Source organism: Phodopus roborovskii, unplaced genomic scaffold (assembly GCF_943737965.1).
Source record: "Phodopus roborovskii unplaced genomic scaffold, PHOROB, whole genome shotgun sequence".
NCBI classification, from domain to species: domain Eukaryota; kingdom Metazoa; phylum Chordata; class Mammalia; order Rodentia; family Cricetidae; genus Phodopus; species Phodopus roborovskii.
In genome coordinates, this window is record NW_026126410.1 from 34,949,707 (window position 1) to 34,975,451 (window position 25,745).

General features: G+C 46.4%; 1 protein-coding gene across 1 annotated transcript in view; it reads left to right on the top strand.

The window, feature by feature from the left end:
- The window catches only part of Myo10 (myosin X), a 188,060-nt gene that overhangs the window by 136,717 nt on the left and 25,598 nt on the right, over window positions 1-25,745 (top strand). Inside the window, exons 20-26 of the mRNA XM_051182585.1 lie at window positions 18,430-18,554; window positions 18,674-18,788; window positions 20,355-20,461; window positions 21,937-22,164; window positions 22,786-22,828; window positions 23,385-24,269; window positions 25,016-25,139. Of these exons, the coding sequence (XP_051038542.1) occupies window positions 18,430-18,554; window positions 18,674-18,788; window positions 20,355-20,461; window positions 21,937-22,164; window positions 22,786-22,828; window positions 23,385-24,269; window positions 25,016-25,139 (1,627 nt within the window). The remainder of the gene's footprint in view (window positions 1-18,429; window positions 18,555-18,673; window positions 18,789-20,354; window positions 20,462-21,936; window positions 22,165-22,785; window positions 22,829-23,384; window positions 24,270-25,015; window positions 25,140-25,745) is intronic.

Below are 25,745 nucleotides of genomic sequence, written 5' to 3' on the forward strand. Positions count from 1 at the left end.
CTTTGCAGGAGTGGTCATGCATGGTTCTTACTCAGTACATACAGACTGTAGCCCCCAGTGTCTCCAGATGAACCTCTGAGTGAGGGTATTGGAACTGTTTATTGCTTTTTATTTTATTATTACTATTATTATTTGCTTTCTGGGAGATGGCACCCACACGTTAACTTATTCTATCGAACTTGTGCTGTTTCTTAACCTCTCTTAGAAAGCTGTATCATCTAGAATCTTCGAGGTTATCAAGTCCTGATGTTAAATGGTGTGGTTTTAGTAAGCTGTGTTCAGACTTTGAAAATGTGTGGGGGTGCTTTTAGACCCATGCGCTGCCCGCCCTCTGAATGGCTGCCCTGGTTTCAGCCCTCTGAAAGGATGTGGCCGATCATTAAAGCTTGCCAGCTGCTGCTCCAGTCAGCATGGAGCTTGAAAGGGAATACTTTAGCTTTGGAATTACGCAGATATAGTTCAGCGTCTGCCTCTAGGAAATGAAAGAGCAGACATTGCTGCTTCTCCCTGCTCCCAGCCCTCATGGAGTGAAAAAATCCATCGGGAAACATGTTGCCCTGGTTGTTTTTAAAGCTCTCTTTAAATAAGGGAAAAAGAAATAAGGTGACTTGAGGTAAGGTAAGGCTACACTTAATAAATGTAGGTATCTGAGATTTCACCTCCTGGCCCAGGTGAAAGAACAGGAGTTTTAAGTCTTTGAGACATGTACAGATACTGACTTCTTTTAAGGCAGCCTAGACTTAGATACAGTTATCACAATATTTACATAGACGACAGAAAAGAATTGCTACACCATGGGAAATCCATGGGGTCAATGGAACCCAATACAAATTATTGTCTTATGTTAATTGTGCCCAAAGGAAGTTCTGGAGAAAAATGAGCTTCATTTCATCTTGGTTTTTGTTTTTTGGTTTGTTTGTTTTGTGTCTCTCTTCCTTTGGTCTCGTTCTGAAAATTGGGTCTGTCGCTTGATTGCAGGATTGCATTGCATAATTTCTGCAAGGCCCAGGCTAGTGGGTTTACCTGGGATCTCAGGTGCACATAGCCCTCTGAGTCTCCAGTCTGAGGTAGCTTGCAAATTAGGGAAATGAGGTCCCCTGGAGGTGGAAGAACAGGTTGGACCTGGTCATGATGTCATCTGACTCTGATTTCCAGGCTTCTCACACAGCACTCAGGGCGGAGTATCAAAGGAACAAAGAGGGTCAGGAGCTGCGAAGCCGTGCCACCGGCCGCCCACCTCTTAGAACACCCTTGCTTGCGGCAGCCTTGTGGCCCGAGGGAGCAGGGCTTCACCTCTCCCTCTGCTCCTGCGATCTGGGACCAGCTAGCGGCAGCCCATGGTTGACATCACCTCCAGATTTGCCAGCGTCTGTGGGGTGAAAGCATTTCCTCTCTCGTGCTCAATTAAGAGAAGCCTCTGCAGTACAATCGCCACTTGTTCTGTGTAGCGCACTCCCCAGGCCTGCTCATCGCCCGCTTCTCTTTCTTGTTGCAACATGTTGCTATAAGGTATTTGAATGATTGAGAAGGTGGTTTGGGAATATTCAAAAGGCCCTGAGCAGCTGTCCTGGGAGGCACAGCTGGTTTAGGTGCACAGGGCTTTTGTTGTCGCTGTTCTGTGTTTTCTTTCCATTGTTCAGGTCTCATTGTAGACATATTTTGAGTGCTTGTTGGGAGCACTGAGGGCAGACCTGAGAGGACTTTTTTAGAGTGTTCCCTGGCATATGGGTGTCCTAGGGTTTTTAAAGTTTGTTTAGCCTTGTGACCTTCCATGGTTTTGTCCTGTGGACCCGAATTTCAGCTTTATCCAGCACGAAGTCCTGCCAGCAGTGTGGTGACTCTGCAGCGGTGTCCCTGAGACCAGGACTGTGTTGCTGCATCTTGAGGTGCCAATGGCAAGGGCTTTTGTAGTTCTCAAAGAACAAGTTAACTGTGTTGTTGGCCCAGTGAGAAGAGTCACCTTCCCTTCAGACAGCCTGTGGCTATAACAGCTTGACAAAATGGTCCATTCTCTAAACAGCCATAGAGGACAGTTACTGGTGAACACTACCTGCCTGTCGCCAGCTCTAGGTCACTGCCTGCTATCTGAGGACTCATTCTGTCATTGATGGTTTGAAGATGAACCTTAACCCACTTTGGGTAGGACCTGAGGATTGCCTGTGAACACGAATGTAAAGCTCCATGTCACCACTGATGATCCCTGTGACTGACAACCCGCATCACTACGTGTATGTATTACTAGAGGACTCTGATGCAGTGTGGAAGTCCAGGAAAAGGGGGCTCATGTTCCAAACCTCTCACTACCTCCTCCCCAAGTAGGATCCATCTTCATTCCGCAAAAGACAATGGAAGGGCCAGTACAGACACTGAAAATGTTCTCTAAATGAAAGATGGGGCACACTTTGTGTAAGGTAAAATGATGGGAGTGAGTAAAAGATGGATTCCAGGGTCAGATGGTTGTCTGGATGGATGTCTGATTGCCGTGTCTTGGGTTCAGGGAAGTTCACCCTCCACCATTTCTCCTATCATGTACACGTAAACATTTCAATCCCATTTATTATTTGTGTGACTGCCTGTGTAGTGGGTTGACAGGGCACTTAAATGAGGACCTAGGGCCCTGGAGTATACTACTAGGCTAAGTATTTTGCCACTCAGTTACATCCCTGGCCCCTTTGAATATTTTGCTTAGTCTAAAAACTTCTTAAAGCTAGTGGTGGCACACACCTTTAATCTCAGCACTCCCCGGGAGGCAGGGACAGGCAGGTCTCTGAGTTTGAGGCCAGTGTGGTCTACAGAGCTTGTTCAAGGATAGCCTGGGCTACACAAAGAAAAACCCTCCCTTGGAAAAAAAAATAACCAAACAAACAAAAAATAACTTTTGTTGCTATTAAGCTCTTTCATACATGTCTTCCGGTTTTATTGATTGGTAGGAAAATAATGGCCATAGAAGCTGGCAGGGCATGTCTCTGAAGCTGGGGTCTGGAAGTGGGAGGGGACAGGCAGATTTTCAGCAGTTAAAATGACATCACTCAGAAGCCTAGACTGGCATGCTGCCAGGCTGAGGGGTCCAGTGATCCCTAGATCCTAGCCCTCTCTGTACCAGGAGGGAACCTAGTGCAGAGAGTCCTGGCGAAGGCCCCAACCAAAGATGGGAATAACCTGGCTTTGAGTGTCTTTTGACCTCTTGTTTCCTAGCAACCTGTAACTGCTCAGTGCACTACTGCATGATGTTTCTAATTTATACTTAACAGACATTAACAGATATGCTAAACAGATGCTGTGGGCTGGCTAATTTCCCACCATGACTTGCTAACAGCCACTTTAATACATGACTGAGCAGAAGGGAAGACTCCTAGGACACCGTGCTCACCCATGATCCCTCCCACCAGGTCTGCCTTCCCACTGGACTGTTGAATTTATCCAGGGCTTGCCGATCTGGGTTTTCCATCTGTCTCAGTACACTGCACTGAGCAATCATCCAATAAAAATCTCCATTTGATTTTATGTTTCTCCCAGTGTTTTGCATTGTCCATGAATTTTTATAAATTGCCTATATTTGTTACTGAAATTTTTTCTTAGCTGTACTGTTTTTTATGCAAATTAAATTGCTTCAAATTAAGTTCCTTGTGCAGGGGGTTATGTCTCAAGGCTTTTAGCACCACCATGAATCCATGGACATCTTTATTTTCCCAGGTTACCACTCTGCTTGGTGACTAGATGTTTGGCTTGATTTTTTTCTAAGTTGCTGTTTTCATCTTCCTTTAGACAATTTAGACTTCTTAGCCGTGTGTGTGTGTGTGTGTGTGTGTGTGTGTGTGTGTGTGTGTGTGTGTGTGTGTGTGTGGGGTCTGTCTGTCTGTATCTCAAGGACCCAAGTACACATACTCTGGTTATCATCTATTTGATTATATGATGGTTTGTATGGCTACAACAGCATATCACTACAGATGATTGTGAGCCACCATGTGGTTGGTGGTAATTGAACTCAGGACCTCTGGAAGAACAGTCTGTGTTCTTTAACTGGTGAGCCTATCATATCTGCTGTAAATGCAGCATTATGGAACTGTTCACGGAGACCAAGCATTCCAGATCTCAGTTTGACAGTATTCAGGGTCTGGACATTGAAGGATGTTTACCTGCTAGTTCCCTGTTTAATTCCTGCCGTTTCCCAGCTATGAATTCTGATTGCATTGCATAGCCATAACCTTGGGCCTTGATAAGTGACCCAGTGAGATCTCTAGCTATTCAGCATTCTAATGAACGGTGTGGGCGTCTTTGCCAGTGAAGAGAGACAGCTGCTCTCCTAATTTGTCTTTCTCAGCATGATTTATTTGTCCGAGTGAGTCTGAATAGAGGGGCTGTGACCTGCTCCGTATGGTGGCTGGAGAAATGGTAGAACAATGGTGAATAGATTGAGAGCGGAGTTTAGTTTCAGAGGTTGAAAAGGTTGCCTTGGGTTCTTTAGATAGAAGGCAACAGATTATACCCAAGACTGCTCTCTGAGGGCTCCCAGATGGGATTTATACAGAGGGCTGGACCTTCTGCCAGCTCCTCCAGGGCTGTGGTCAGATGGGAATAACCCTCCCATCCTCTTCCTCTGGGTCTTTTTAGGTTTTCTGAGATGGGATCTTTGTATTTTTGTTTGTTTGTTTTGTTTTGTTTTGTTTTCGAGACAGGGTTTCTCTGTGGTTTTAGAAGCTGTCCTGCAACTAACTCTTGTAGACCAGGCTGGTCTCGAACTCACAGAGTTCTGGAATTAAAGGTGTGCGCCACCACCACCCGGCCTGAGATCTTAATGTCCTAGAATTTCTTAGTTACACCGTGCAAGCCTTGAACTTAAACAATCTAGTCTTCCTGCTTAGGGCTAGAATTCAGGTGTGCTCCACCACACCTGACCTCCTCTGAGACTCATGGGACACTGTCCTTTGGATTCTTCTTGGTGGTAGGGGTGGAACTTGAGAAATGGCTCAGCCTCTGCAGCTGGAGAATTGGGTGGCCTGGCCTCCCAGCATGGTGACTTACAGGGCAGGGTCTGTCTCTTCCACTTCTGGGCAACAGTGACTTATATTTTACCAGGTGTAATTCCAATCTCTGCCCTGCATGAGTAGTCCTTGTATGAGGTCTGCCCGTCCTTGAGGATGCTAACTGCATGTCATCACTAAAATACTCCCTAGCCCACACCTTTTTTTTTTTTTTTTTTTTAATTTATTTATTTATTTATTTATTTATGGTGTTCTGCTTCCATTTGCAAGTATGCCTGCAGGCCAGAAGAGGGCACTAGATCTCATTATAGATGGTTGTGAGCCACCATGTGGTTGCTAGGAATTTAACTCAACACCTGGAAGAACAGCTAGTGTTCTTTAACCTCTGAGCCATCTCTCCAGCCCCCAGACCACATCTTAATGGATGCTCAGTTTCCTTTGGTTAACTCCCCTCACCCCATTTTAGTTTCTAAAACTTCTAATCGTCTAAATCTGCTGTCTCAACCCTGCAGAACATATGAACTGGCTTCATTTGGTCTCACAGGCATCACCATCATTTTCTTAGTGTCTTTAGGAGCAACCCTCACCCCCCAGGACCTTTTTCTTTGCCTCAGTTAATGTGAGATTTTTTTTTTTTATCTGATTGCACCATAGCTTGCATATGAAAAATTCAGCTCTCAAATTGTGTACACCTTGGAATGCTCAGTAAGGGGCCACAGCCTCCTTGATCAGGGAGGAAAGGGTTTACCACTGGCTGCGAGTTCGAAGCCTCTAAAGTCCTGCGGGTCCCAAGCTCGTCTTGAAATGCTCATTGATCAGCTCAGTCAGTCCCCCATTGCAGCAGCCTTCCTCACCAACTCCCCCACACCTGGGTTCCCACAGCACACGAGCTCACCTTGTAGCTCAGCAAGGTTTGAGAGCATCTCTTCCTGAGCCCATACAACCCTACCTGAGAGCATCTCTTCCTGAGCCCACACAGCCCCACCTGTATCCTCCTGGAGCAGTGCCTCAACCTCCTCCCCCATCGTCACTACACTCTGAGCCATGTTTTCCCACAACTCCCACCCCTTGGGCCACTTCTGCTAAGGCCACCTTGGTGAGTCTCACTGAGGCAGGAAACTCTGGTCCCTCCTCCTGTCTGACTCTGAGCTCCTACCTTTGAACTTGGCAGTCTGGCTTACCACATGTTCTGGCCTGTGCTCCACACTGGCTTACCTTGAGCATATCTTTTGACATTGTTTTCTCTTTGGAAGAACCTTCTCCCCCTGTGTAAGACCTCTTGTCTACCTGCAGCCTAGAAAAGTGCAGTACACAATACCCTCTGTCCCCTTCCACATAAAGTCCATATCTTCAGGACAGACCGTAACTGCCAACAGTGACCGGTGCACTTGATGTGCGTAGAGTTTCTGCTTCCAAGCAGGTGTCTGTTTGCAGCTTCCACAGTGTCTGGGGGTTCCAGTTAACAGTCTCTAACTCCTTGGGCTTGCAAGATGGCTGCCAAGCCGTCAGCTGCCACATACTCTGAGAGCATCATCATGCAGTTTTGTCAGCATTTGGTTTTACATTGTGTCGTTGAGGTCCATATGACTAAAGCAAAGGCATGTCTTCTCAGAGAGTAAACATTAATCCTGGAATGGGTCAGAGTTGAATCCTGGGAGTCCTCCCATTACTAGGAAGCAACACTTTTCCCTGAGGTCCTTTAAGTGGGTTTGCCCACATCGCCTTAGTTTTTCTGCTGAGTTCCAGGTCTGGGAGTGGGTATTGTGGTTGAGCCGCCCTCTGCAGGAGGCTGGGAAAGTGAGTATCTGGCACTGCTGAATGTTTTGCATGTTGGTGTGGCATGATCTCCCCTCAGAACAACTTCCCTGAATCCAGTTGTGGTCCTTAGCAAGGCTGGCTACGAGCCACCTAAAGAGTAGTGTGGAGAGAATATGATGGAAAGACTGATGGAAGGGATGTCTACTTTGTCTCCTGTATAAGCTAGAGAACTTTTTAAACAGCGGCACGGACCCACCTGTATATACATTGTACACACACAGCCTCAAGGAAACATGTAAGTCAATACACTTTCCTGTCCATGAGCCTGGCGGTGATAACCAGAAAGAGGAGGTGTCCAGTGCCTTGTTCAGAGTGTCGGGGGCGATACACAGGAAGATGGAGCTGCACCTCAGTGTCAGCACCAGTAACTGTAATTTCTAGACTAACATATCCCCAGTGGTAAAGGGCAGGGTTTGGTTGCCATTTGTTATTATCGATAGTGTTATTTTTAAATTATTTGTTTTGTGTGTGCAGTGTGCAAGGCAGAAAGGAATCTCTTCCCTGTTTTCACCATGTGGGTCCTGGGGATAGAACTCAGGTTGGAACTCCCGTGGTTCATCAGGCTTAGCAGCAAGCATCTCTACCTGCTGAGCTGGCTTATAGGCCCTGACTCACTATTATTGGTCAGCACATTTAAGAAATAGAGTAAACATGATGCTGTGTGTCAGCCATTGTGAAAGTTCCTCAACACTTGCTGCATCTGGCAAGTGTGTGTGTCCTTGGGGAGTGCTGTCCTTGTTCAGTATAAAATAGAGTAAAAATGCTGTCTTGCCCACTGGCCTGTACAGGACTCCTGGAAATTTCTTCCAGGTCATGAAAATCCCTGAGTGTGGCGGTCCATCCAAGATTAGTTAGATAGTTGCTCTTTCACTTTAATTCCCGAAGGGAATGGTAGCTTTCCTTTGAGGATGACGCTTAATTTCTCTCTCTCTCTCTCTCTCTCTCTCTCTCTCTCTCTCTCTCTCTCTCTCCCCCCCCCCCGCCCTGTCTCTCTCTCTGTGTCTCTTACACACACACACACACACACACACACACACACTCAGCAAGCCAGTGAACGGGTCCTATGGGAATGCACTGTTGTCTTTCTGCACTTGTAGGGCAGACTCCATGCCTTGGTGGAGGGAACCACACGCTGGCACCTTGCTATGGAGCATGCTGGGAACAAAGGGGAGGGGTCCACCCTGCAGTGTGGAGATGGAAACGAAAAGTAGGAAGGAAGCTCATCCCTGGGCAGTATTCAACACAAAGCCCTGGAGAAGGGAAGGAAGTCTACAATAGGTTCAGGGTCTGATAGAAGCAGGAAGCTGGGAGAGTGAGGATGGAGGAAGAGCTGTAGTGGAGTCTGGGCTTGCATTCTCCTGCCTCAGGGAAACATCTGACCATATGTTCACTGTGTGTGATTTGGGATTGGAAACAAGTACGTGACAGGGTACAATAGTGGCTAAGGTCTGAAGGCATGCATGTCCCATGGGTACAATGAGAGAGGAAGGCTCCTTGCACACACTGGAGGGCTGGTAGGCATAGTCTTTCCTAGAGCTTACTGTTCGTGAGTGCACCCCATCTGGGCCTGCCCAGCCTGGCTTCAGTACACACTTAAACATGCTTCTCGCCACTGCTGTAGGTACTGACAATGCTGTGTTCAAAGTTTATTTTTAAAAAGTTAATGATGTAACAATCTTTTTTTTTTTTTTTTTTTTTTTTTTTTATGTTTCTCTGTGTAGTTCTGTAGACCAGGCTGGCCTCGAACTCAGAGATTTGCCTGCCTCTGCCTTCCGATTGCTGGGATTAAAGGTGTGTGCCACCACTGTCGATGCAACAATCTTTTGTTGTGTTTAGACACTAAATGCAGAATTGATGGAAAGGCTTCTGTGTTTGAGAAACACTGTTTTTTTTTTGTTTTTTGTTTTGTCTTGAAAGAGCTTTCACATGGCATGCTTGAAGCTGGAGGAAACACCCCATACCTGATGTTTTGCATGCTTCCCTGTTTTTGCTAGTTCATATTCTTACCCCAGCCTTCCTCCTCTCCTCATCAGATCAGAGCAGTTGGCGAGATTGTATGTCTCAAGAGTTCATGTAAATGTATAAGCCTGTGTTAGACTTGTAGAAAGTATTCTATGGGACCAAACCTAAGGAGAATGATTTTAAGCTTGTTGGGGTTTTGTTTGTTTGTTTTGTTTTGTTTTGCTTTGCTTCCCCTGTGAGCTTTTGTGGAACACCAGCTCTATTCATTTCTTCAGTTAGATGCATAGTGTGAGCTGTGTACAGAATCAAACACCCTCTGATGGCTGCATTTAAAAGTACAAAGAAAATTAATTTTGTAAAGATGACTTTTAATAGTATGTATAGCTTTCTACATCCTGATTCTGGGCCTTACCCCTGAACTATGCCTCAGCCGAAGTCATGGCCTTTGTTCTTTAACTCTGAAAAATCAGCGGTGTGTGTGGTGTGGTGTATGTGTGCAAATGTGTGTGTACGTGGTTCTGTGTATGTGTGATGTGTGTGTGTAGTGGTCAGTGCAGTGCTGGTGTGTAAGCTGGCCACAGGAAGAGGTTAGGTAGCCTTTCTATCTCTCTCTGCCTTATCTTGAGACAGTCTCTCACTGAACCTGGAGCCAGACAGGGGACTATAAGCTCAGTGAGCCTCCTGGCCCCCACCCTTAGCACTGGGGTTACAGGTGCACTTGGTCATCCCCAGCTTTTTACATAGGTACTAGGGATTTGAACTAAGGCTGCCAGGCTTCCCAGTCTCGTATGGCTGTATTCCAGTAAAACTTTATTTATACAAACAGATTACACTTTGGCAGCTCCTGCTGTAACTAAACTCACTGTCTCAATTGCATTTTAATCCTCAGATTGAATTTCTATTTTGGGCTACTCCCAAAATAGCTGTTGTGGTGAAGTTCATTCAGGAAAACCAGGAAATAAACTCTACTGTTACTTAACGAATACTGTGATGCTGCAGGAACAGCCCATCCCCTTTCTGAACCTACTGCAAGTGTGCTTGACTCTGGCACTCATGTGCTCTGTGATGCTTTAGGTAATGGTGTCTGTAAATCAGAGATAGCAGTGATGCCTATTGAATAGAATTCTTAAAATTGGTGCCTGGGCACCTAATCCTCAGGACTTGTTAGCGCTCATCCCTATCACTGTCACTAATGTTGTTACTGTTAGTTTTGCTCCTGCTCTTCTTCCTACTTATAATATTGGGTCAGTGTTTACTACGCAAGCCAATCCAGGTACTGGAACACGAGAGTCCACTTGACCAGCCACCCACAGAGGATGGCTGTGGCACTCACAGGGTGTCACTTTACACTACTTGATCTTGCCCATTAAGGAGAGAGACCACTGCAGTCTAGGAGTAGGTCAACAGGAACTCTCGCAATTCCTTACTACGCCTTCATTTTAGTGTGAGCAAGCCTGGCCCCCTGCCCACCTGGTCGTGGAGGAGATAGTAGAGATAAGCAAATGCATTTTGGAAGTGGTAAAATAGCATTTCCCAGATGGTCATCTCTCTAGGTGCCTTATGTCACACACTTCCACTTTGTCACCATGGGCTGGTGATTCCTGTGGATTGTGAAATGCGTGAGAGCAGAGGGGAGAGCTGGCCCATGCAGAGTGAGATGCGGCAGTCTCTGACAACATCTTGGGTGGGGAGGTGAGCTGCACCTGAGGCAAAGACAGGTGCATTTGCTAGTTGAGAAGCAACTTGAATCATCTGTAATGTGAGAAAATATAGGTGTGTGTCCTTCAGGGAGATTAGAGCTCTGTTTCAGGGCCCTTGAGCTGCAGCCTCAATCATCTTCATTATAACCTTGCTTTTCCTTTCCCATCGAGACACCCAGGTTTGTGTGGCTGGGGAGAAAGCCGCCTGTTCCAAACTTGGTACAGGGTTTCCTGTGTGCTGGTACTAACTGTCCTGCACTCAATAGGCGTGGCTTTGGAGGCTCCCCTCAGGGAGGGGAAAATTTCCATGGGCTCTAACCTCCAGCCTGACTCATAGTTCCATTTGGACGTGTGTCACCTGTGGCTTTCTGTTCTCACCTGGAGGGACTGCCCATCCACCCGCTAGTCCTCTGTCCATCCTAGGAGGGGAGATGAACTGCTTCTTTTTCCCCCAAGTATGACTATTAGCAAGTATGCAACAGCTGTATGAAATGTCTGTCAGCCCTGGAGTGATGATGGCAGCCAAAAATAGAAAAGCTTGTGGATGACTGAGCCAGCTTTTGCTTATTGCCTGTTCAGAGGCAGGAATACCACTGTGTTGGGGACCTGGAGTTTTAGCCTCTCTAACTTCTTAAGTGTGCAGAAAGAATATCAAAAGATAAGACTGGCTTGTGTGTACAGTTGAGTCAGCCACCATTCTGTCCCACAGTAGCAGTACATGACTGTAGGACAGGCGGGCAGATGCTGGTGTGAGTCTGGAATGCTTTGTTTGGCTTTCTGTGACCCTGTGTGCTCAAGAGGTCTCCTGGGTCTCCTGAGCCAGGCCTCGCTGCCCTTCACCTTCTCAGCAGCTGAATCCCAAGTGACTTGTAAGCTGGCCCAAGGAGGACTGGCCTGCTGTGCTCCCTGCAGAGGCTGGCTTCTATGTGGCTCAGTCTGGGTGAGGCTTTTCATAAATCTTTCCAGCTGATTAAAAATGTCATGTTTACATGATCTCATAAATTATCTCCAAAGGAGGGAGAAATGATTCATTTTGGAAATAAATTATAATCTATTAGGAGCACAGCCTAGGAGGCCAGCTCAGCTGGTGAGGCCTGGCATGGTAGCAGGAAGAGGTGACTTGTCACTAGAACCAACTCAGAAAGCTGAGCATGGTGCCACATACTTGTATTCTCAGCACTGGGAAACAAGAAATGGGGATCCCTGGGGTTCTCTGGCTAGTCAGTCTAGCTTAGTCCCTACACTGCAGGTCCCAGTGAGAGGCCCTGTCTCAAAAAATCAGGTAGACATCTCCTGAGAAATGACAGCTGAGGTGGTCCTCTGAACTGCACATGCACACACCCAGAACGTAAGTAGATAGATGGCAGGCAGACAGACAGACAAGTCCACAGATAATAAATTCAGTTTTCTTTGACTTAATAAGTTCCTATGGAATCTTCCTTTACCATAGGCAGGTGACACATGTGCTGTTGTTGTGTGATGCGCTTGGCCCAAGGCATGATCGCATTTGGGGGCAATCCAATTTAGAAGTGTATACATACACATCTGTCTCTGGCTTTACTTTGAAGCCACTAGTTCCGCTGCCCCTCACCGCCAGGCTGTCTGATGCCCTTGTATTTTATTCCCAAGGGCAAACGTTTGCCCACTATTCATTTATTTAACCAATAACGTGCTCTGTTTTCAGTGGGGTTTTTTCCTTCCTTTTTTACACTATCTGTATTTGATTGAATTCCTTAAGCATAAGTTAAAGGTTTGGTTTTTCTTTGTGTGTGTGTGTGTGTGTTTTCTAGGCAGGGTTTCTCTGTGTAACTAGCTCTGTAGACCAGGCCGGCCTTTGAACTCAGAGATATCCGCTTGTCTCTGCATCCCAAGTGCTGGGATTAAAGGCATGCACCACCAATGCCTGGCAAGGATTTTTTTTTTTTTTTTATCCAGTCTCCAGTAAGCAAACTTTCTCTTAACTACACTGCTTAGGTGTTTTTAAAAAGCCTCAGTGCCCGATGGCCCTTTGATGTACTTTCTTTTCCTACTCTGTCATTGCTGGAGCTCACTTAAAGGTGCCAGGCAAATGCTCACTGACATACATTCCCAGCTTCTTCTCTGCCGCCCTACATTTTTAGATAGGTCCTTAGTAGGCCATAGCCCAGGCTGGTCCTACCTTCAGCTCCCCTGCTTGGACTGATTATAGGCATAAACTGCAGGGCCCAGCCTCTTATTCATACTTTGGGATTTTATTGTTTTGTTTATCTGTGAAACAGTGTCCTACTTGTTGGCCTGGAACTCACTATGTAGACCAGGCTGACCTTGAGCTTGTTTGACTTTGCTGCCTCGGTCTCCTAAGAAACTGTAACTACAGGTCAGACACCATATGATTGACATGTGAACAACATGTGTCAGTGGTTTTTAACTTATTCACAGGTGTGCAGCTATGGCCAACATCAGCATTTGAACCACGTTCACTGTCTCAAAGACAGTCTCCCTTTCTCTCTCCCAACATCACCCCACTGGGTGATCAGAAGCTCCTCCATCAGTCCACTTCCTGTTTCTTTCTCTCTCTTTTTAAGATTTACTTGTTTTCTATATATGAGATATGCTCTATCTTCATATACAACTTTATACCAGAAGAGGGCATCAGATCCCACTATAGATGATTGTGAGCTGCCATGTTTGCTGGGAATTGAACTCCGGTCCTCTGGAAAAGCAACCAGTGCTCTTAACCACTGAGCCATCTCTCCAGCTTGCTCTCACCTTTTTTAAAGATTTACTTACCACTTCCTGTCCCTGTATATTTCCCTCTTTTAGATGTTTCATCTGAATTGAATCATAGGATGTATGGTCTTTTGTGATGGGATCTTTCACTTAGCGCGATTGTAGGTGTTAGTAGCTCATTCCTTTTTGTGGACAAATTATATTCCATGATAGAATATGTACAGTAAGCCCTTTGTATCCTTGAGCCCCTCAACTGCCTGGAGAGATGGCTCAGCTATTAAGAGCACTGGCTGCTCTTGCAGAGGACCTGTGTTCAGAGGGCTCACAACTACCTGTAACTACTGTTCTGGGAGATCCAACACTCTCCTTGCATCCGTGAGGATTGACACACAAGCATGTGATACACATACATACATACATGTGGTTTAAGCATACTCGGTCTGGCAGTAATGGAGGACTCTTTTAATCCCAGCACTTGGGAGGCAGAGGCAGGTGGAGCTCAGTGAGGTTGAGGCTGGCCTGGTCTATAAAGAGTTTCCAGGACAGCCAAGACTGTTACACAGAAACCCTGTCTCAAAAAGTCAAAAACAAAAACAAAAAAACCCACCAAAACAAAAAAAAAAAAAAAAAACAAAAAACTCATACACATGAAGCAAAATAAATAAATCTTAAAAAAAAAAGAAAAATGGACAGTGCCTGAGGCACAGTACTTAAGGTGGTCCTGTTAGTTTACTCACATGTACGTGTGCACACATTCCTCATACATGTATGTACCTGCACAGAGTCATGAACACACACAAATATGTACTGTTCGGGAATGTCTTTAAATATAAGCGGAAGCTTGTTACGTCGTCTGTGTGGTTACTTCCTTTAGTGCAGTCTTGATTCTTTTCCCTTCCCCTTTGTCTCAGGGGTCTCCCTGCACTCACACCTGCGTTTGCTCGTGTGTGTGTGTGTGTGTGTGTGTGTGTGTGTGGCCATGCATGCACAGCTTTGGCCAGTTCTGCAGGAAGGGCCTGTTGATTACACATGCTTTTCTGGAGCTTCCTTTTCAAAGCGAGCCCAGCATCAGTGGCTGGTTCTTTCAGCCTCCTTTGCAGCAGGTGTCCAGGCTCCTGGTGTTCTGGTTAGCCAGGGGCTGCCGCCCTTCCGGCGGTGGATGACTGCCTGGTTTTTAGCGTTTTCTTGCCCTCTCAAAGTAAAGGTCCACCACACTTAGCCTCTCCTTTTGAACCCCATAACCATTCCATCTTGAACGTCATGTCCCCTCCTAGGTCTCCTCCCTGCCCCATACAAAAACGGTGGCACGCAGGTTTGTGCTTTTACCCCATTCTTTTGTTTATGCCCCTTCTCTCCAATGCAGCTAGCCTTCCTCTTCCTCTTCGGTGACCCTGAACTCTGCTTTAAGTCCATGTGCTGTGCTGCCTGTGGTGCTTCATTCAGCCTTTCTGCCTCCCACTCTGTGTCTTTAAAAACTATTCTTTTTGTTCCTTGACAATTTCATACACGTGCATGCGATGAACATATCTTGATTATATCATCTTCTACCATGGTGTCGTCTTTTCAAAAAAAAAAAAAAAAAGAGTCCAGTTAGTATTTTGCATGCATACAAGGGAGCATATAATGGAGCATGACCCACCTACCAGGGACACGTACTAGAAGGAAATGGACTCTCCCTTTTCCAGGAGCTGTGGGTAGCTTCTCAACTCCGGGGAGAGCCTCATAAGCCCCTGTGACATCCTTGTTGGAATGTTGACTGGCTTGATCATGCACAAGCAAGTATAGCTGCTGTGAGATCATGAGTTTAGAAGCAAAGCCACGTTCAGAAGGCAGCATCTCACAGTGTCCCTCCCCATCCTGTGGACGACAGGGATGCACCACCTAGGACTAAGCAGCCATCAGTCTCTTACTCTGAGCTATTTGACTGGTTATATTAACTGCTGCTCACTGCTAAAAAGAGCAACACTGAGGACAGCACTATCGGTAAAAACAAATTATTTAGAAGTCAGTTTGACATTGTGACCATTTAGCAAAACAATGGTAGTAACCCCTGGCCCCCATACCCACCTCTTAGGGACAATGACCTCCCCAGCTTTGGACCTTTTCATTCATATGGCAGGCATGAATTCCCTCTTGAGGAGCAGACCTCAAATGTAACCAGAAAGTGCATAGTTACTGCCATAACAACATTGCCACTAAGGAACCAGTAGGTACATCTTGATGAGTGAGACCATTTTTGTCTTTCTGTTTGGATCTTTAATACAGTGAGATCTCGGACTTTCTATTGTATTACGTGGTTGCATGTGTAGCAACTGTGTACGTGTGCCTTCACCATTGTGTGTATGAGGAGGCCAGAAGTTGACTTCAGGTAACTTCCATTGCTCTGTGACTTGTTTTCCGCCCAGTTATTTATTCATTTACAAAAGGGGCATACCAGTGGGTGGAGTCACTTCTCACCTTCTACTGTGTGTGTCCCTTGGATCAAATCTCAGCACAAGCATCTTTACCCACTGAGCCACCTCAGTAGCCTACTGCCTTTTTTTTTTTTTTTTTTTTTTTTTTTTTTTTTTTTTTGGAGACAAGGCCTCCCATGAAGCTGGAGTTCTTTGGGCTAGACTGGCTGGCTACTGAGTTCTTAAGATCTGCCTGTCTATGCCGCCCAGCATCGGGGGGTCACAGAAGGGTCACTTTGCCCAGCTTTTACTTACCCACTCACCATCTCTCCAGCCAATGGTGATTTTTGACACACCTGGCACCCTCCCAAATTTCAGGAACCTTGAAAACAAAATACAGTCCCCACTTGTTAATCATCCACAAGCCTGAATCACAAATATGAAATGCACATAGTAGGCATTTCATAACTCTTCACTGATTGAGCTGGGGCTGTAATTGCCTGGAGTTAGAACTGCTTCTTCCAAAAATCTAGTCTTATTTGTCCTCATCAAAATCTAGCTTTTAGTGCTCCACAGGCAGTCTTTGTTGGGGTGCAGCACAGCCCCCAGAACCGGTTACCAGTGAGCTTTAGTCAGGCTTTGAAAAGCAAAGTGCTCCTTGTCCAGCGTCCAGCTGTGACATCTTTGAAAGTTAAATTCACCAGAAAAGGAAGCTGCCACTGAAAACAGAAGCACCAATGGAAAGCCGGGGTTTCCCCCTCGTGACCACCGTAGGCGGGTTGCCCGGGGCGACAATCGGCCTATAGAGCCCCCTTCCCCTGGTTAAATTACTGGGAAGGGGGCAGAAACACAAAGGCAGTGGAGCCTGCAAAATGCAACAGCTCCCAGCGTCCCTCACTCCGCTCACGGAGCTGTGTCGAATCCTAGAACCACACCACACTAATTAGCCCGGAGTGGAAAGGGTTGTCATGGTGACCGGGCACTTTTTAAAGCACAGGAATGGTGTTCATTATTGTTCCAAGTCTTTAGCTGTGGGGAAAAGGTCAGGGTGGCAGTTGTTTTCCGTATGAAGTTTGGCCCGAGAGCCTAACAGAAGGTGGAATGTCCCTCGGAGACGCAGGAAGATGGTAAGTGCGGTCCGGGTTCAGAGGGGCGGCCCCGGGAGTCATACCTTTTAGGACGCTTTAATAACTTGGGTACCCAGCTAAGGAATTATGTGGAGGAAGAGAAAGTGACAGGGCCAGAATGTGGGTCAGGCACAGTGATCGCTGAAGACAGAGTGTTAATTCTCATTCCTTGGAACCTCAAATTAGGCCAGTTAAAAGTTTCTCCACTCCCAGTGAATTCATTAACAAAACTGAAGATGCCTTATAACTTTATTTATAAATAGTTCACTCTGTATTTCACTCTCTACTACTCTTGTGTATAGATCATTACCGCTCCGGTTTTGTTTGTAAATCTATAAAGCTTGAAGCAGCATAGCCAAAAACTCCCAGAGCAGCTACTTTACCCTCACCATCCCGTTCTTCAAGTCAGGGAGAGGTACAGCCTAAGGTGTGCCACCACTGATTTGGTTTTTATGGCCTGGTGCTTTTCTTAACTTTTGTAAGAAGAGTTCAAATGCAAAGATTAAAAATCAGAGTCACTGTTCTCTGGCTGCTGACCCTAATTTGTTGGCTACATTCTGTTAGAATACTGTTAAGTAAAGACAACCTGACCACAGTGTTTGTGTAAGGCATTCTTGAGAGAAGTGTGCCTGCTAGAGATGAGGGCAGCAGTTCATCAGAGGGATTTGCAATGGCTGTGTGTGTGTGTGTGTGTGTGTGTGTGTGTGTGTGTGTGTGTGTACTGTTGTTTTAATTTTAGTTTTTGAAGCTGCAGAATAACCTGGCTTGAAGCCTACTTCTGTTGTGTTCATGACTAATTGTGTGTTTTTTAAGGGCCAGAGAGGAAGCCACTTTGTGTTTTTTTTTTTTGGCCTTTTCCACAGTATGGCTGTTTTTTTTTTTTTTTTTTTTTTTTTTTTTTTTTGGTTCTTTTAATAGACTTCTATAGAATAACAGCATACAAGTTAATTAAAGGGAATAGGGGCCTGGATTAGAAGAATGAATCACCCATCCAAAAGCTGCAAGTGGGAAGTGACCCGCTTTGCTTTCCCCTGAAAAACTATTGTTTCAGCGCCAGTGCCAGCTGGCCGCTGTGCAGATGGGAGAGCAGACTCCAGAGGAGGTGGGCTTGGCTTGGCTTCCTGTCTCATCTCTGTGTCCTTGGGCTCACTCCTGGTGCAACTTGCAATAAGTGGGGTATCGGACTAGATCAAATTTAGAGTCTTGTCTCTTTTATCCTCTGGCATTTCACACCCCTACCCTGCCGTGTGTGTGTGTGTGTGTGTGTGTGTGTGTGTGTGTGTGTGTGTGTGTGTGTGTGTGGAGTCTCTGTCCATGTGTGCTCCTCATTGAGCACGACACCGGAGTCTTTTGGAAATTGTTATTAAAGTGACAATTCAACGTTGCGGTGTATTTGTGACCTGGTCAAATGCTTGAACATTAATATTGATATTGATATTTTAAGGGATTGTTGATATCTTTCAAGATACAATAATGGTATGGTAGTTATGCTAAACTGTGATGCTAAAATATTTACCAATGATATTAAATTGACAAGATATGAGGGGGACAGTAAATAGGGTGACTGGGACTGGGGAAGTAGGTGACAAATCCACAGGCATTCATTTTCTGTTGTAGGTTTTGTGTGGGTCCTAAATTACTCTGTGTGTATTCACATGCTCCCTAAAACACCAGTAAGGGTAGCCTTATTAGTGCTGTGTCACCTATATCCAACGTTATCCCATTGTTCACGGTTTAGATGCCAGACCAGTTCGATCAGGCGGTTGTGCTAAACCAGCTGCGCTACTCTGGGATGCTGGAGACGGTGAGGATTCGAAAAGCAGGATATGCTGTCCGAAGACCCTTTCAGGATTTTTACAAAAGGCAAGAAGGGGCTAAATGGATTCTCCCATTCTTCCTCCCTCCCTCGCTATCTGTGGATCTCTTCAAGGGATCAGAGAGAGCAAATAGCAAAAGGTAACACCGTGTACCCGCTACTGCAGATATAAGGTGCTAATGCGGAACCTGGCTCTGCCTGAGGACATCCGAGGGAAGTGCACTGTGCTACTGCAGTTCTACGATGCCTCAAACAGCGAGTGGCAACTGGGGAAGACTAAGGTACGGTGACTAAGGTGTGACATCTGCCACACCTGCCCAGGGGACTGGTGATACCCACAAGGCGTAGTGTTCCGAAACTGCTAAGTGGTTGTTATTAGCATCCTGATGGTTCTTAGAGAGAGAGAGAGAAAGAATGAGAGAACGCACGTGCGCATGCAGACAATACCAGGCAATCAGGTATGCTGGCTAAATGAGAACCTTGCTTTGTGAATGTACAAGGCAACTCCAATACCTCAGAAGTGAAACCCCAAAGCCTTCCAACTCTTAATGTGAATGCCATATGTGTGTCATTCCCGCTGCCACAGCAGCTATTGTCTATTGTGACAGACAGCGTGAAACCCCTCTGGGTTTCCAAAACCTCAGCCAAGAAGGAGAAAAGTAAAACCCACATTTTATCATGCTGCTATAGCAGAGGTCCTTAACCCCTTATTCCAGATGAGAGCTGGTACCTTTACTGAGAGAGAGCCCTGGAGTCTTCATCTTTTCAAAATGCTACGTAAATGTGGCTAACTTGAACAGCATTAGAGTAATGAAACCACTGACCAAAATGAGCCTGGAAGGACCTGTAATTTATTCACTCCTGAACCTGGTCTGATAACTCGGGTTGCCAGGGTGGGAACAGGACATCAAAATTGAACTCAGAACCTCACTCACTGCGAGCCGCTCACGACCACTAAACTACATTCCCAGATCCCAGAATATCTTCCTCACCCTCCTTTAAAAGAAAAAAAAAAAAAAAAGATTTATTTTCTTTTTAATTATGTGCATATGTATGGGTGCTAAACCAGCTGCGCTACTCTGGGATGCTGGAGACGGTGAGTGCAGGTTCCTGTGAAGGCCAGGAGAAGATGTGGGATTCCCTGGGACTGGGAGCTATAGATAATAGTGATCCACTAGGTACGGAACCAGACTAGGTCTACTGGAAAAACAGCAAGTGTCCTTGGCCACTGGGCCATCTCTCCAGTGCCCAGAGCTGCCTTCCTGGTATCAGACCTTTTTTTGTACATGTAAACCTTTGAATCCAAGATACTCTGGTGGTAATTGCTTAGCAGGCCTGGAGAGAAGATGGGTTCCCACCAGGCTGCAAAAAATGTAATATTTTATGACTTTCCTGGATTCACCCCTCTGTCTTGCCTCTTTCTATGTCAGTCTGTGTCTCTTCTCATCTACATTCAGTCTAGGACAAATGTTGGGCTGTGAGCCAGTGTGCACCAGCCGCAATGACATGAGACATGACGAACTTTGGCAATTTGACCCGAGCCTTTATGCCTGTTGACTGTAGTAATAACAGCAGGACGTGGGGCTTGGCTTTCTGTCTACGTATTTTTGTTTTTCTTGTCATAAGTCCTTATTGCATTTTTAGAGTATATTGGTCTGTGGCAGGTGAGCTGGGTTAAAAAAAAACACACACACACACACACTGGCCCCGAAAGAAAGCCCTAATCGTGGAAGTTTGCAACACATGACAGTAGAAAGAAAGACACCCCAAAAGACAGCCCTGGCTTTGAGAGGCCTTCTTCTACAACCATGTTCTTTTCCTCTGACACATGCCTCCCTCCTGAGCAGGTCTTCCTTCGGGAATCCTTGGAACAGAAACTGGAGAAAAGGCGGGAAGAGGAGATTAGCCATGCAGCCATGGTGATCCGAGCTCACATCTTAGGCTACTTGGCAAGGTAAGGCGCACACCTAGGGGAGAGGCATGAAGCTATAGAAAGGCTGTGACCCTCTGTGGGGTGGTTTGTAGGAGTGGTCAGAGAAGTGGCTGCAGCAGTAAGCCTGAGCTGGGCAGACAGTAGAAAGTCGCTTCCTGTTTCTGCTGCTCACTTAGAAGTCCCATGCCTGGCTCTGCTAACCCTCCCGAAGCCACTGGAGTTTGGTTGTGTCTTTTGGCCTTGCTACCCGAGTGTGTCCCTTATCTGAGACACTTGGGCTCACAAGTGTTTCAGATTCTGGAGTTTTGTACTGGAATATCTGCCTGATCTCTACTGAATGACAGAAATTAAAGAATACTCCAGAATCTGATTTTTTTTCTTCAGTGTGGAATATTGAGCTCCCTCTATACTTGTTCATACATGCTAAGCATGTGTTCTGCCAGTGAGTTACATCCCTATCCCTGGGAATCTGAAAGTCTATTTCATTTTCTATATTTGGGAGTATTGCCTACATGTATGTCCTTGTACTACTTACCTGCAGATGGTTGTGAGCTGCTGTGTGGGTACTAGGTAGGAATTAAACGCTGGTCCTCTGGAAGAACAGCCCATGCTCATAACCATTGAGCCATCTCACCAGCACTAGAAACTGAAATTTTCTGAACATCATATTAGCATTCAAGAAATTGCAGATTTGAGGTTTGGGGATGAAGAATTCCCAACCTACATCACTACATCTGGAGACCCTTCTCTGGTTGCTTACAAAGTGATACTGCTTCTTTTTTCTTCTTCTTCTTCTTCTTCTTTTTTTTTTTTTTTTTTTTTTTTTTTTTTTTTTTTAGTTTAGTTTGATACTGCTTCTTTCAGAGTTATTTTGTGTTGTTATTTTGTGATAAAAGTCTCATCATGAGCCATGGCTGGCTTGGAACTCACGGTATAGGTCAAGTTGGCCTCAGAGTCTGAGATATGTCTACCTCTGTTGCCCACCTGCTGAAATTAAATACATATGCTACCCCTCTTTAATGCCAGCACTCGGGAAGCAGTGAGTTAGAGGCCAGCCTGGTCTACAAAGCTAGTTCCAGGGGAACCAGGACTGAACAGAGAAGCCCTGTCTCCTGACCCACTTCCCCCCACCCAAAAAAAAAGCCATGTGCTGGCAACTCTGACTCACTGTTATTTGGTCGGGTGTACTCTGCCAGCCACACAAAACACTTCCATTTTCAGAAGCATGGGGCTGTCCTACTGTAGTAGTATTTTGCTTTCACATGAGCAGTGTATACTGGATTGTCTTTGCCTCTGTCTAACTTTCTTTTGTTGGTCATTATTCTTTGGTTTTTCTTCTGTTTTGTTTGGGCACAAATTTCCGCCTCTGACTGTCAGTCTCCATAATGAGAGCACAGGTCCAAATCTGGGTCCTCTCTCTCCTTTTGTCTTGTCTTACGTGAGCTCATTTGAATAGCTCACAGCCTCATTAGCTGAGTGGCCAATCTCTTTTGCAGAAAGCAATATAGAAAGGTCCTTTGTGGTGTGGTGACAATACAGAAGAATTACAGAGCCTTCCTCTTGAGGAAGAGGTTTTTGCATTTGAGAAAGGCAGCCATCGTGTTCCAGAAACAACTCCGAGGACAGCTGGCTCGCAGGGTTTACCGACAGCTGTTGGCTGAGAAACAGGAGCAGGAAGAAAGGAAGAGGCAGGAGGAAGAGAAGAAGAGAGAGGAAGAAGAAAGGTACGTGTCTGCTTGGGTGGTACATGAGGGACACTGGGAAAAGGCAGCTTGTCAGGAGTTCCCAGGGGACCCAGAGGGCTCCCCGTGAAGCAATAGTTCTTGGCAGCACAGAACACCCAGCTCTGTGCATATTTCTTTTATACACAGAATATGTACACCCATCTGTGTGTGTGTGTGTGTGTGTGTTTGAGAACAAGCACCATGTAGGTGCATGGATGTGGAGGCCAGATATTGAAGTTGGGTAGCTTCCTCAGTCGCCATCTGCTATCACTGAACCTGGACCTTACCTATTTGAGCAGACTGACTGACCAGAAAGCTCAATGGTGACACTTGTTTCTGTTTTTCCAACATTGGAATTGCAAATAGATACCCCCACGTTTGGCTCTTTGCTTGGGTGCAGAGGACCTGAACTCAGGACCGCATGTACATAGCAAGTACATTACAGACCGAGCCACGTCCTCTTCCTGCTTTTTAATTAACGTGCAAAGATCTTCTTTGGGCTGAGCACATCGCTCAGCAGTAGAGTGCTTGCCTAGTACACAAGCACAGCTCCCCCTCCCCCCAAATTAGACCTATTGAGAAGCACGTTCCAAGTTGTTGATTTCACCTTTGTGTTTTCAGAGAGAGAGCACAAAGAGAAGCCGACCTCCTCCGTGCCCAGCAGGTGAGGAATGCTAGTACTTTTGGGGCCCTCTGTGTGCTTCCTTCCTGCTTTGAACCTGGGATTCAGAAGGCAAACCAAATAGGAAAGGAAGAAGGGTGGGCTGGAGAAATGTTGCTGGTATACTCTCTCCTCCATCACAGTGGTGCAGGGCTTAAACAGTCCATGAGATTTCAGTGGCAAGGTAACACCATGGCAGTGTCCTGGTGAGGTCATCACATTCTGTGCCATTTCCAAAGCATCATTTCTCCTGAGGCCTCTCCATGACCAGGTGGCCACGTCACTGTGTCCTTACACCATGGTTGGTCCTTGAAGTATATTTGCTTGTTAATGTCTTGCACTCTCTTTTTTAAGGACACCTTTCATATTGGATGCAGGCTTACCTCATTGACCTCATATCATTTGAACTTAATCACCCGATTGAAAGCCCCATGTTCAAACACAAACATCCTGAGGCACCTGGGATAGGAGTGCCTGCGCCCCATGTCACTTAGGTGGGGCCATATACACAGTACAGGGAAGATGCTTATTCTAAACCCCCGCCTTTCCCCGTGTCCAGGAGGAGGAAGCCAGGAGGCAGCAAGAACTCCAGGACTCGCAAAAGACCCAGAGGGAGGCGGACCTGACGCAGGAGCTGGAAAAGCAGAGGGAGAACAAGCAGGTGGAGGAGATCCTCCGTCTGGAAAAGGAGATCGAGGATCTGCAGCGCATGAAGGAGCGGCAGGAGCTGTCCCTGACCGAGGCCTCCCTGCAGAAGCTGCAGCAGCTGCGGGATGAGGAGCTGCGAAGGCTGGAGGATGAGGCCTGTCGCGCAGCCCAGGAGTTCCTAGAGTCCCTCAACTTCGATGAGATTGATGAGTGTGTCCGCAACATCGAACGCTCCCTGTCTGTGGGGAGTGAGATTTCGGGTGAGCTCAATGAACTTGCAGAGACTGCTGGTGGAGAGAAGCCAAACTTCAATTTCAGCCAGCCCTACCCCGAGGAGGAGGTGGACGAGGGTTTTGAGGCTGATGATGACGCCTTCAAGGACTCGCCCAACCCCAGTGAGCACGGCCACTCTGACCAGCGAACCAGTGGCATCCGGACCAGCGATGACTCTTCAGAGGAGGACCCATACATGAACTACACGCTAGTGCCCACCAGCCCCAGTGCCGACAGTACGGTGCTACTGGCTGCATCTGTGCAGGACTCTGCCAGCCTACACAACTCCTCCAGCGGGGAGTCCACCTACTGCATGCCCCAAAACACTGGGGACCTGCCTTCCCCCGACGGCGACTATGACTATGACCAGGATGATTACGAGGATGGTGCCATCACCTCTGGCAGCAGCGTAACTTTCTCCAACTCCTATGGGAGCCAGTGGTCCCCAGACTACAGGTATTCCGTGGGAACCTACAACAGTTCTGGAGCCTACCGGTTCAGCTCAGAAGGGGCACAGTCCTCCGTAAGTATCTGCTGTCTTGTCCCTAAGAGTGAATGAAGTGTTCTACCGCCATCTACTACAGTGTCGCAACATGATATGAGTAGCATTAAGACCGCTAAAGATGTCAATCATGTTCTAAAGATATTCTTAAACCCTTTCTCTTTCCAAAGGCCAGTTACAATGGGGGCATTACGAAGCCCAGAACTGACCTTCATCCACAAGAAAACTTGCATTTAAAATAAGGCTCAGCTTGGCTTTTCTACAGACAAATGTAGCTAAGCTGACCCTAGAGTCCCTATGTGGAATAAGTTTCCCAACCATAACCGTGATAGTCCATACTACACAGGGTATCTCTTATGAGATTGATGAGGGAGAAATATTCTTTTTATTTTACTGGTTTTGTGTCCTGTTTTTTTAGCCTTTGTGTGGTTTTTTTTCTTTTCTGTTATGTTAAATGCTGTCTTTACTTTCTCAGACTGGGCCAACAACTTAAGAATGACTCTTGCATGGCCCGATTAAAACGATGCCCTTGAGCATCTTAAAGGGTTGTGGTCAGTTTGTGTTGTGGGTATCGGGCCACTCACAGCTTGGACCTATGTCTGAGTACTCTGTAGTTACAAATTGCTCTGATGGCCTCAGTAACTGCAATGTCCTGCATCAGGAATACTCCTCCCCAGCTGTGCCGAAGGCTAACCAGCGGGTGTTTCCACTGCTGGCTTCCCATGCTCTGCTCACCACTGCCTCTCCTTCCCTGCCTCTTTGTCCAGTTTGAAGATAGCGAAGAGGACTTTGACTCCCGGTTCGACACAGACGATGAGCTCTCCTGCCGGCGAGACTCTGTGTACAGCTGCGTCACACTGCCCTATTTCCACAGTTTCCTCTACATGAAAGGTACAGCCTGGGTCGGGGTAAAGCTGTGAAAAGCCGTTCAGCACATCCCTCACCTCAGTGATGATTGTGTGCCACATAAGGTGGATGAAGAGCACTAAATGGTGGTGGGGCATTGTGGCTGCTGTTGCTGTGGGGAATGTGGCCTGTCTCCCCTGAATTGATTCTGGCTACTAGGGCAAAGAGTTTGCAAGCAAACAGCCTCCATTTTTAGCCCCAACTTTCCTCTGTCCCCTCTTTGTCGTTCACATGCAAGCAAATGTGAACACGGTCCCTGCTGGATGGCACTGGGACCCGTTCTAATGATAACCCCACCCCACATACACAAGGCCTGGCAGATTGTGTTGAATGCTTTGGAGACACAGCCTGCATAGACTACTCACCACACCCACTTCACGATGAGACTTTTTGGCATCTCTTCCAGTTGCTATTCAATATCAAATGTGCTGCACATATCTGTTAGGCATTAAAAACGTTGAGGCACGTGCCATTTAGGAATTGTTTTAATTCAGGCCTCACGGTTGTACTTGCATCATGTTTGGTGCTGGGCCCTCACTCAGTTGTCACCAGTATTTGCTGGCAGATTTATATAGATAGGTAGAGGGAGAG